Source organism: Callorhinchus milii, unplaced genomic scaffold (genome assembly GCF_018977255.1).
Source record: "Callorhinchus milii isolate IMCB2004 unplaced genomic scaffold, IMCB_Cmil_1.0 Scaffold8, whole genome shotgun sequence".
NCBI lineage: Eukaryota > Metazoa > Chordata > Chondrichthyes > Chimaeriformes > Callorhinchidae > Callorhinchus > Callorhinchus milii.
In genome coordinates, this window is record NW_024704749.1 from 19,680,838 (window position 1) to 19,693,192 (window position 12,355).

General features: G+C 48.5%; 1 protein-coding gene across 1 annotated transcript in view; it reads left to right on the forward strand.

Moving 5' to 3' along the window:
• The first annotated feature begins 2,300 nt into the window (after nucleotides 1-2,300).
• Nucleotides 2,301-12,355, forward strand: part of sec16a (SEC16 homolog A, endoplasmic reticulum export factor) — a 37,595-nt gene continuing 27,540 nt past the window's right edge. The window contains 2 exon segments of the mRNA XM_042337419.1: nucleotides 2,301-2,354; nucleotides 10,672-12,353. Coding sequence (XP_042193353.1) covers nucleotides 10,745-12,353 — 1,609 coding nt within the window. The 5' untranslated portion in view covers nucleotides 2,301-2,354; nucleotides 10,672-10,744.

Genomic DNA, 12,355 nt, shown 5'->3' on the forward strand with positions numbered 1-12,355 from the left:
TAAATTGGTCATTTTCAATCTACGACTGTTTGTGGGACATTGGTGTGCGCAATTGGCTATTGGCTGCCGCGTTCGCCCACAAAATATAGTCAATTCACTTTACAGTGTGTTCTGTGAAGCGCTTTGGGACGCCCTCCCGACGTGAAAAGCGCTATATCAAATGCAAGGATTATTATTATTATTAATCTTGTTGTTGCACGGTTTGAGTGCAAAAAAAGGTGAACCAATTCTGCTGCATTTTTAACTGTTGACCACACGAGGGTGGCAAAGACATTGAAATCAGTGACCAAGTCAGAGAAATCCGCATTGCTCCCAAGGCAGTTTGCTGATGGACCAGCCAACCTGGACCTTCCAGAGGTGTTGGCGGGGGGGTGGGGAGGGACTTCTTGTGACTGAGCTTGTTCTAAGGTGACGCGTTTGGCAACAAAACATGAGAATTGAGCCTACCCTCTGTGACGGTCTCAGGTTTTTTTTGGGTTATGTCTAACACATGCAGAAACCCACCACAATGCTTGGGAGTGACCAAACCAGACAAGAGTTCCACTTATGTATTCTCGCCTAGACGTGGAAGTTTCCCTGTGTCTACAAAGAAATATGCACTCCCTCCCTGGAGGCGTGCATGCTGCTTTCCTTCATTCATTTCGGAGCGAAACGTTGGGCAAGTTTCCTTCCTCCACACGCCTCTGTTTACCGAGCAGTAAGTAGGAACCCAGTGTTAATCAATTGCTGGATCGCTTTCCGGCGCTGATAATCCCTCCAAAAATAATAATGATGTGGTCATTCAATCCATGACTGTTTGTGAGCCAATGTTGCGTGCAATTGGCTGCCACGTTTCGGCCACAAGATACAGTCACTCCACTTTACAGTATTTTCTGTGAAGCGCTTTGAGACGTCTCGACGACATGATAAGGCGCTATATCAAATGCAAGCATTATTATTATATTAATATCATTCCGGAGTGTATTAAAATAAATTATTCCCTCCATTTAGTATAGCACCTTTTGCAGCTGGAGGACGTCTCAGGGTATGCTGGAAGGTGTAGTGACCGTGTTTTTTTTTGGGGGGGGTGCAAACGCAGCAGCCAATTTGCGCAACAGCAATGACCGCTAACAGGTAGCTCCACCCTATTTGCTGATTGCGGTCGCATCACTTTGTTTTTTCACACCCGACGCGAAAGGCGCCATACAAATGTAATCTTGTTGTTGTTGTTGTTTACAGTAAAATCCTGTGAAGTGCTTTGAGGCTCCCTCCTACCTCTCCGACCTACTATCCCCCGACTTACCCGCCCGTACCCTCCGTTCCTCTGGCTCCGGTCTACTCCACGTCCCCCGCCCCAACCGCCCTACCATCGGTGGCCTTCAGCCTCTCAGCCCCGAGGCTCTGGAACTCCATCCCCAGTGCCTTCGCCTTCGCTTCCTCCCTTTCCTCCTTCAAGGCCGGTCTCAAGACCTTTCTCTTTGGCCGTACCTTCAACTCCCCTCACCCTGACCATCTCCTCCCTCCTCGCCCCCTCCCTCCCCTCCCCTCACCCTGACCATCTCCCCCCTCCTCGCCCCCTCCCTCCCCTCCCCTCACCCTGACCATTTCCCCCCCCAAGGCTCGGGTCCCGACCCAACTGTCCAGCGCCTCGGGACGTCCTCCCGACGTGAGAGGCGCTCTGTAAATGGAATCTTGTTGTTGTTGTTGTTGTCGTCGTCGAGGCGTCTCAACAGCGTGACGCGGCGCTTCGGCAAACGCGCGGCTCATCATTGCTGCGCCGAACACACGGGGCGTCCGGTGCAGACTCTACGCCCCTTCCTTCCCCCGTCTCTCAGTGGGAGGGAAGGCTGTGGGGGCCATGTTGATGGGTGGAGTCCTGTAGCTCAGTGGTTAGAGCACTCGCTTTGCAAGTGAGAGACCTGAGTTCAATTCCAGGCAGAGGGCGAAACCTTGGGCAAGTTTCCTTACTCCACACAGAGCCTAATAATAATCCCTCCAAAACCAAAAACAATAATAAATTGGTCATTTTCAACCTACGACTGTTTGTGGGACATTGCTGTGCGCAATTGGCTGCCGCGTTCGCCCACAAATATACAGTCAATTCACTTTACAGTGTGTTCTGTGAAGCGCTTTGGGACGTCCTCCCGACGTGAAAAGCGCTATATCAAACGCGAGGATTATTATTATTATTATTATTAATGGCCATGTGTCAGACCCACTGCTGACCAAACGGTGCCAATCGCCCCCCGACGTCACCGCGTAGCCGTTTGACGTTACGCCTCTGCGTAATCGCGCGGCCGCTTTGACGTTGACGTCGCGATGGACACGTCGCCGATCGCGAGAGGAAGATGGCGGCGTTGCCGGAGCGGCGTCAGGTGAGGGTCCGAGAGGCGGGCGCACGGGGGGGGGGGGCGCTGGCGGCAGCCCCCGGGCAGCGGCTGGCGACAGGCAAGACACCCCCCCCCCCCGTGAGGGTCCAGCCGCGCTTCAGGGTAAAGGCAGGGAGAGCGCGGGCTGGAATGAGGCGGGTCCCGGGTGACAGCTGCCAGGAACCGGCGGCGCGAGGTTAGGCCTCCCCCCCCCCTCCCACTGCCTTCTCCTTACGTTCCCCCCCCCCCCCCCCACTACCCTCTCCTTACGTCCCCCCCCCCACTGTCCCTCCCCCCCACTGCCCTTCCCCCCCCACAGCTCTCTCTTCCCCCCACAGCCCTCTCCCCCCCCAGCCCTCTCCCCCCCCACAGCCCTCTCCCCCCCCCACAGCCTCTCTTCCCCCCCATTACCCTTCCCCACTGCCTTCTCCCACGCCCCCCCCCACTGCCCTCTCCCCCCCAACCACTGCCCTCTCCCCCCCCACTGCCCTCTCCCCCCCCCCTCCCCCCCCACTGCCCCCCCCCATTGCCCTCTCCCCCCCCACTGTCCTCTCCCCCCCCCCACTGCCCTCTCCACCCCCCACTACCCTCTCCCCCCCCACACTGCCCTCACCCCCCCCACTCCTATCCTGTGTGAAATGCACTGAATAATTTTTTCTGTATTGTTTAGAACAATAATAATCTTTGCAACCGATATAGCGCCTCATCCCGTCTTCGAGACGTCTCAAAGCCCTTCACAGAATATACTGTAAAGTGAATTGATTGTGTATTTTGTGGGCGAAACATGGCAGCCAGTTGCACGCTAGCAACGTCCCACAAACAGTCGTGCATTGAGTGACCAAATTATTACTTATTTATTGGGGGCAGGGGGATTATTACCCTGGAAAGCGATTCGCGATCAGTTTCCTACTTACTACTAGATAACATAGAGGTGTGTGGAGTAAAGTTTCGCTCCACCCTCAAATCAAACCCGGGTCCCCTCGCTTGCAAAGCAACAACAACAAGATTACATTTGTATAGCGCCTTTCACATTGGGAGGCAAATGCGCTAACCACTATGTTATGGGATTGCTTATAAATTTCTAAGCAAAGGATTATTCAACATGCACATAGCTACCATAATGTGAGAAAGAATGCATTGGAAGAATAATTTTTTGTAACATGTTTTCACCTATGTTGTGTTTCTGCACATTGAACATTAGTGTGGCAGATTCAGGCTAACCGAAAATCGAAACAAGCAGGGTAGTAGCAAATGTAGATTTAGCATTCCTACATCAAAAGATTGCTTACAATAATTGTCAAGTATAGTACCTTGTGTTTTATATACGCAAACACAGTAGCCATTTACCCACTGCAAAAGTCCCTCAAATAGCCATGCGGCTGGACTGTGAGCTCAGTGTGAAGCTGTTATTGAGGCTTTTACCCATAACCTACTGACCAGGTTTGAACCATGGAGTTTATATTTATTTCTACTTTTCTTATTTCAGTCCCGTGTTACGATATTGGGCCAATAGAAAAGTGCAGAAATATTTGCCAAAAATTGCGGAGAGCTTTGCTTAAAATCTTCAGAAAATTGTGGCGGGTTGATTGGTACTATTGAGGGACGCATTTTGTGAAACAACCTGAATTAAAAACTATAGGCATATGTTTCCTGAGCGTGTAGCTTTGTTTAAAATACTAAAAATGTTCATATCAATAGTACAGTGCTTACCACGAGTACATATCAAGAATTTGTCACAGGAGCTTAGTTTAGGCTGCGCACCGGGCGAAGCTGGTTTCCCACTCGTGCCACTTCCAACACTCTGCACCGGGCGTGCGCGAGCGGAGCTGCTCCGACCACAGTAGCAGCGTTGAGCAAACAGCGCGAGAGGCCCGGGGCCGAGCACACTGTGTGTACAGGATTGTAGCGGAGGGGATGTTTGTAGCGGAAGCTGCACTTTTCTATTTGCCCAGGTAATAAGTTATACTCATCCGCTTGGTTCATTTGATCATATTATCTCTCCATCAGAGAGTTGTTTATTCAAGCCTCATGTAGCAGTTGAGCACATAGTATAGCGTGAGAGTTCAGTGCAGCATATTGGGAAGGGGTAGCAGAGTTCACGCACTGAGTGGTGGATGTGGAATGCCTTGCTGGCAGCAGTGGTTGAAGCAAAATCCGTATAAGCTTTCAAAAGGGAAGTAGAGGGTGATGGTGGCAGTGTGGGAATGGAATCTTTCAGCGCTTTGGGACGTCCTCCTGACGTGAAAGGCACTCTATAAATGTAATTTTGTTGTTGTTGATTGGAACCATCCCTGCCAGGCTCTTCTGACTCCACACAGTGTAAGATTGTCGCATGCAATTCCCCTCATGCCCCAACCATGGACCTGCTTATATCCCACTCCCCTGTCCACCCCCTTTGCGATGCGTCTCCTAACCCCTCCGAGCTACCATCAAAGGCTGTGCCTTCAGCCACTACGCCCCCCTACACTCAGTCCCCTGCCTCATCCCCTTTTAGCTTTAATTCCCGCCTTAAGATTTAGCTATTCTACCTTCTCCCTCACTCGATGTCCAACCCTGCAACTATGCAGAGCTCTAAGATGCTCTATAAATGCAAGCTGTTGTGACCAGCTTCGTGAACTGGCTCAGCCTGATTTGCCCGATGTGGATTTTTTGTATGTTTTAGGAGGAACCGTTTCACGCACGGGAGGGAAGTGAGATTGTGGAACTTGCTGCCTGAAGCAAATAGTGTAGATGAATTCAAGAGGAAGCTAGATCTTCACATGAGGGATGAGGGGTGTGGAAGGAAGTAAGGAATGGGTGAAGACTCGTGTGGAGTATAAACATCAGCATGGACTATTTGGGCGAGTGGCCTGTTTCTATGCTGTTTCTTTTTAAAATCTTTGTAAACATTTTAAGAAGGAGTAAACTACTAAGGATATAGGGAGAGGGCAGGTAAATAGGATGGGAAGGATTGCTCTTTAAAAGAGCCTGCACAGACACGATGTGCCAAATGGCCTTCTTTTGTGCTGCAAATTTCTATACCGAGATCTACCTGTCCTGATGGCTGATGTAGCTATGTATAATAATAGTTACTGCACTTGACAATTACTGTGATGTGTTTTGAGGTCCTTTCTAAACTGGGGCGGGCGGGGGTGATTTGAACTGCAGTGTACTGTATCTGAAACACAGTCAAAATGACAAAGTACTAACTCTTTAATGATTCAAAGGCAGAATTCAGACCAATATACTGATGAGATGTTCCCAGCTAGCAGTGTGCTGAGTGCAGGGAGAGTGGGAGAGATACCCAGGATGTGGTGTTCGATCACCCTCTGCCCTGCTCAGTTAGGGAAAGAGAACAAAACAAATATGGGAAGTCAGCTGGGAAACGTAACCTATTCTTAGCCGTGAAACGTAACTCATTCTTACCTGTGGGCGTCATTCTCAGCTGAGTATTGTATATCAAAGACGCATTTTTGATTGTACATCTTGATTCTTGACTTTTTCTGCAGCTTGATCTCTATGTGAGCGGGGTATGTTTTACAGAGAATACACCCAGCACTTCCTAAAAATATTCATTCTATTAAATGCCCTACTCTTTACTATATATCTGATCTTTGCTCATGGACTAGGCTGTCACACGGGTACAGTACTGAGGGGAGTGCTGAATTGCCTTTCAGATAATAATCCTTACATTTGGATTAGGGCCATTCATGTCACGAGGATGTCCCAAAACGCTTCACAGGATATATTGTACGGTAGAGTTTTTGTGTGTTTTGTGGGCAAATACAGAGGACAATTGGCGCACAACTATGTCCCACAAACAGACATGAAGGTGGGATTGTTGGCCAGGTCATTGGGAGAATTCACTTGTCCTTTCGTATAGTGCTGTGGGATCTTTAACATCCATCTGAACAGAATAGGCTCTATTTTAACGTCTTGTCTGCAGGACAGGACCTCGAACAATGCAGCATATCCTCTGCATTACATTGGAGTATCAGCTTAGACTACTTGAGTTCCTGATGTGGAACTGGAACCCACAACCTTCTGTTTACCTGTTTAGGTTGACGTTAAAAGATCCCCTGAACTAGTGGAAAAGAGAAGGGAGTTTCTCCTGGTGTCCTGATCAAAAATCCTCTGGATAAATTAATCATTCACTTTGTGTACGGGAAACAGAAACAGTTTCAGGAAAATGATCTTCTTTGAACCAAAAAGGTCCTTCCTGGTGACTTTGATTATCTGGTTGTTTAGGAGTTGAATCTTTATCAGCATTGTAGATTTCATCACTTTTTTGGAAGCTTCCCAGCTGCAAAGTCCTATGTTGACTCTGCATCATCAGCATTTAACCGACGTGTTTGCAGGGTAGCTGAGGGCCAGATCCTGGAGTGCTCATTCTGCAGGATATCCGGCATCCCTATGCTGTGGTTTTTTTTTTTAAAAGTCCCTCCTGGCAACTGTTGGCTCCTAACACATGCTCTTGCCTCTGCACCTGTCAGCAAATGTCATCAATTATTGTTTGAAGGGCCACGTTTCTGCTCCTACTAATGAACTATTGTTCTATTGTCGTGTTACAGACTTGGAATCATCAAATCAGACAGTTTCACTGCACAGGAGGCAGCTTTTCAGTGCATTGTGCCTGTGTCGGCTCTGTAAGAGCTACCTTTGGTATTTTTCCTCTTCAAATACTGTATTTGTCTCATTCGCATTCAAAAGCAATTATGGATTCTGCTTCAACCAGCGCTTTTGACGGTGCTTTCCACATGCTCTAAATAGTAAAAGAAAATCTCACCTCCCTTTGTCTTTTGATGATAATAATTCTGTGTGTTTGTTTTGGGGGGCTGGGGGGGCATGACTGTAAGTGGGACCTGGTTCTTGAATGCCCCTAAAGTTCAAAGATTAGAGGCAGTGGCAGGTTAAGGTGGTTTTGCTGCTGCTCCCTCAGACAGATGGTGACTCCGCACCTATGTTTACAAATAAGATAGTCTGCTGTAAAATTGAGATCATGTCTTTCACAGAACAGGTAACAGCTTGTGTGTGAAGAATAGATGTGCTGGGAAGTGTAGTTGTGGGAGAGGTCTGTCTGATGAGTATTTGGAATGGATGGGGAGCAGTTTGGTCCTACTTGTGAGGATTGGATGACAGTGGCACCGGTAGTGGACTGAGTGCAAATGCTGTAGTTCATATACGTGTTTCTGGCTGTAATGCAATTGCTTTTCACTGCCATCTTGTACTTTGCTTATGTGGCATATAACGAAAGAGCTCTTGACCTTACTGCGGCTTGCTATTGTGTTGAAGTGCACATGATGGAGGAGTTAAAATTAGGCTGTAAAACGGCTGGATCAAATCTTGTCTATTGCATAAAATGACCTGCATATTCTCCAGCGTCTGTCAAGTAAAAAAAATATGTTTTGATGGGCTTTATTATATAATTATACAAGATTTAATTAGAATTAAAGTGATTTTATACAGGCAAAGGCAGCAGCTAATCTGCGCCAGCCACCCATGTTCAATAAACAACAATGAAATGAGCGGCTGATTTCAATTCAGTTTGAGGGTGAATTTGTGATGAGGAGGGGAATATAAGGCAGGATAAACCTGGAGAAAATGCTCCACGTTTCTCTGAAATAACAACACGGCTGGGCCCTTTTCATCCGCCTGAATCACGAGACAGACAGGATTTACATTAATAATCTAATAAAGGTGTGTAACTAAAATCATAGTACATGAGATGCCTCAATATTTACCTCTTTGACCTCGTTTTTGGTCATCTTTCTCTACCCACCCCCCATCCCTCAGCTTTCTTCCCCCCCCCACCCCCAACCCCCCCTTTGTTCTTGTTTGGGTGCACATTTCAGCAGGGCGAAGTGCTTCGAGACATCCTTCTGACATGAAAGATGCTATATATGTGTACATTTTATTGTAAGTAATAATAATAATCCTTGCATTTGATATGGCGCCTGATCACATCTTTGAGACATCTCAAAGTGCTTCACAGAAGAAACCATAAATGAATTGACTGTGTATTTTGTGGGTGAAACTGCTCTTCTCTGGCTGCATCGTGGGGTGGGAGTGGGTATACCAGTCCTGACAGTTGTGGTATGATGCTGGGGAAGATGTCACTATTTAATATTCCCTGCGCTGACAGTGTATGTGACCCAGCAGGAATGTCGCGGATCAGTGGCACTCCACGAGCAAGTAGTCAGACGTTGTTAGTAAATTCAAAGGAGATTAGAGAGACAGGTTTTATACCAGTCACCAGCTGGACGTGTCTGACTCTATTTCCACGGATGCCAGTCTGCCTCTGGGACCTCTCCCAGGGCACATTATGTACATGCAAGGCTTAGCTGTGATTCGCTTTAGAGATATTGCGACTGAGCCTGATTCTGCCCTCACCCGTGTCTGCCTCCTCCCTCCACCCCCATCCCAAAAAAGCCTTCACTGTTCAACAAGAATCTCGGAATAGTGATCACAAAGCAAGACCCCTTATTGACCCTTTTTATCCCCTCCCCTAACCACGAGGCGCTAAGGTCAGTTATGGCCCAGCCACTGTCCAGGCTTAGATTGGTAACTCAGCACGTTGTGAGAAGTGACCCAGGATTTTAGGGGTTCTGCTGATCACCAGATTGACTTTCCGTGCACAATTTAACAATGTACCAAGTCTTACTGTGAATTCACTGTTATTTCCAGTAACATTTTGCCAGATTTCACCCCAGTGGAGGAGCTCAATGTTTTGCAGAAAACTCGACTCAAACATCACAGCGACATTGTTCTAAAACGAAACTCGCTCTTGGTACGTGTGGGTTCACTCAGAGCCAGTTGCGGTCGAGCCATTTCTTTCTATTAATTCTGTTGTCTGAAGGGCTCTTTTTCCCCACTAATGTCTCCAGTCAATGTTTTTCTTGTTCTTTTTGCCTGTGAGGTCACAGTAGGAATGTGAATGGGAATTTTCCTGTGTGCTGCCTGCGCTGACTGCCTTTGTTTCCTCACTCTTTGTTTACAGCGGCTGCAAGCAGTAAGCATGTTCATTGTGAATCTGAGCTGCGCAGCCTCAATGGACCCCTGGGTCGAGTTACTGATCTTAGCCGGGGTTACAGCTATCCCTTGACACCCCGTTTTAGGAAGGGGTTTATTATTCATGGGTCCCGCTCCTGACCCCAACCCAGAGCTTGGTTCAATGAGAGCTGTATTTGTATCTGGATTATTTACTGCTATAATCAAACATACAGTTAAGAAATTAATTGAAGAGTTCTGAATTAATGTAAGTTTTGTTTTTGACTGCGAAGATAGTTTAGTGGGTTGATTTTAGTTTGCCTTGCTCCTTGGCCCTGGAGCTCTGAAACCGATTGTTGCTCTGGATTGACGGGGTTGATATACGATTTGTAGTCTAGGGTGGCATCTCCTGGGTGAGATTGAGTGCTCTCTGAAAGGGCTGTACTGTACGTATGTGTGTGCGTTTGCTAATATTTGTGACCCAAGACTGTATGTTGCAGTTTGAGATTTCATTCAGTGTTGCCACCTAGCTTCTTTATACAGTAAAACTCGTATCCTTATAAATCGTATACTTGCCTAAATCACTTGAGTCCCATTCAGTTTCCTATCAAAACCATTTATATCAGTTTGCACTACTTGTATTAATCAACCTCCTAACTCGTAATGCCTCTCCCCTACAATCCATTACTCCATTAACCTTTGTGGGTCCTCAGTTCAGTGTCAGACCTTAAGCTAACAGATACTGGGAACGATGTACCTATTGTAGTTAAATCTCAACACCACATATGTATGTGGCCTATTGTCCGTCATATCCCGGACCTGCATGTGTGAAACATTTTTAAACATCATTTGGGATACAGGTACGATGGCCAATAGAAAGCTGTCCAGTGCTCAGTTGACTTCAGACATGTATACAAACACTTCTAATGCAGTCATTTAATTTCAACCAAAGCTGCTGTCAACACTAGCTTCAGAATAAACCAAAACATGCACCAAAGTCGGGGCAAATGATTAAGTGGCATAAGAAAAATCTTGAACATAAATTTTATGTAAAATTACATGTGTGCTGCAGCTACCTTAATTGCAAGAAATGTAGTCTTGACCCATCACCACTTACTGGCTGCATTAAATTACAATACAGCACAAAATTACATTTGTATAGCGCCTTTCATGTCAGGAGGACATCCTATTATGCATCCGCATTGGAGATTATTGATTACATTTTCTTTATACAGTTTGCCTGCAGCTCGGACTTTCCGAAAGTCAAATGAAATGTTATGGTCTCGGCTGATGTGACTTGTATGAGTTTTTCTTTATTTGTAGAACTGTAACTGACTGATTGACTCCCTCCTTATAGGTCCTGTAACCAGCCCGCCCTGAGATCCGAAGTTGGGAAGAAGAGCTTTATAGCCTTGCTGTAAACCCAAGCGATGCAGCCACCGCCCAGATCATCTCCAGGGGCCGGAGGTGCTGCTGGGCCTCCGCCAAGTGGAGGGGCTCCAAATGCCTATCGCCGCAACTCTCCGTTCAGACGGTCCAACACGCCCATGTCAGCACCGCCAGCCTCCGTGCCGCCCATGACTGACCCACTAGGGCATGGGCGTCTGCGCCCACCTGGAAATGGACATTCAGGGCAGAGCGCAGCACTCCCCAACCCGGCAAAGGCTGGGCCTCTTCCTCCGGGTCAGCCCCCTCCAGTGTTCCCGGTTCCCTTCCCAAATCGTCAGGATGGAAACCGGCTCCCTCACCAGTTTACGAACGCCTTACATAGTGCCCCAGCACCATTTCCCGGACAGTCAAATGCAGCCGAATCAGGGACTCCTCCATATCAGCCCAACAGCTTGGTGGCTCCTCTGCCATTAATGCCACAGTTTAACAGTGGCGGCCAGTTCTCCCCGGCCCCCCCAGCCCACAACACGGAAGCTGGCCACAGCCTGGCCCCAGAGCTGTCGTATTTTCACACGGGTGCTGGGCTTGAAAACAGTTATGCTGGCCTGGCCCTGGGGCCCGCCCCTTTCCAGAGCAGAGCCCCGTACGCACAAGAGCCGGCCAGAGATCCCATGGCTTACCCACCCCCTGCCCCTGGACCACCAGCCTTCCCGCAGCAAAACGCCGCTCAGTGGGCACCAGCACAGGGCAGCCGACCCCCTTCGGTTCAAAATTACTTTCAGCCCAGTGACCCTCAGACTCAGAGCTTCAACAGCTACTCAGTTTCTCAGCCCCATCCCCCGTCCTCCTCTCCAGCTCATCTTCCCTCTCCACACAATCTGGTGCCAGCTGATCAGCACCAGCCTCCATCACAGGAGCCATTTGCATCCGCTGTTGCAGCGGTGGATCCCAATGGGCATAGACTGCCTGGGTTTCACAGTGGGCCGCAGCCATCTGAGGCTTTCATCCCGCAAGAGCACCACGGCCTGAAACCAAACTTGGGGAGCGCGGAGGCATGGCTTTCCGGCCCTCGCAACGAACCCTTCCAGCCCCAGGCAGCAGCTGAAGCTGGATATCAGAGCAATGCTGTGAGTTGGGGAGAGAGGCTAGAGGATCGGCAGCAGTTAGCGGCTCAGCCTGCAGATAGCATGTTGCCCGTGGACACAGAGTCAGGGACCATCTCCATGTTCTTCAAAGGAGATGAAGTGGAAAACGAGGAAACTCTTCGGACCGAGCGGACGGACTCTTTGGCAGCCGATTCTTTTCAACCCAGTTCTGTGCCGTTCTTTAAACCTTATCCCTTGCCTAACTCGGCTCAGCCCAACATCCATACACAGCGGCAGCCCAGCCAGGCACCGTCTGCTGAGCAGTCAAGCTTCCTCCCCAACGCCACAGGCCAGTACGATAATTACCTCCCTGGGAGCACTGAGCTGGGGGCTAACCCTAACGCTGGCACGGGAGGGAGTCGATCACAAAGGGATGAGCGCTTGCAGTTTGAAAATAATGAGAATTTGGATTTTATCCAGAATCAGGAGGTTTTACCCAGCGAGCCAGATCGGGCCCAGATTAGAGAAAATATAGCCCGGTTCCAGCCCATCCCGGGATTGGGAAGC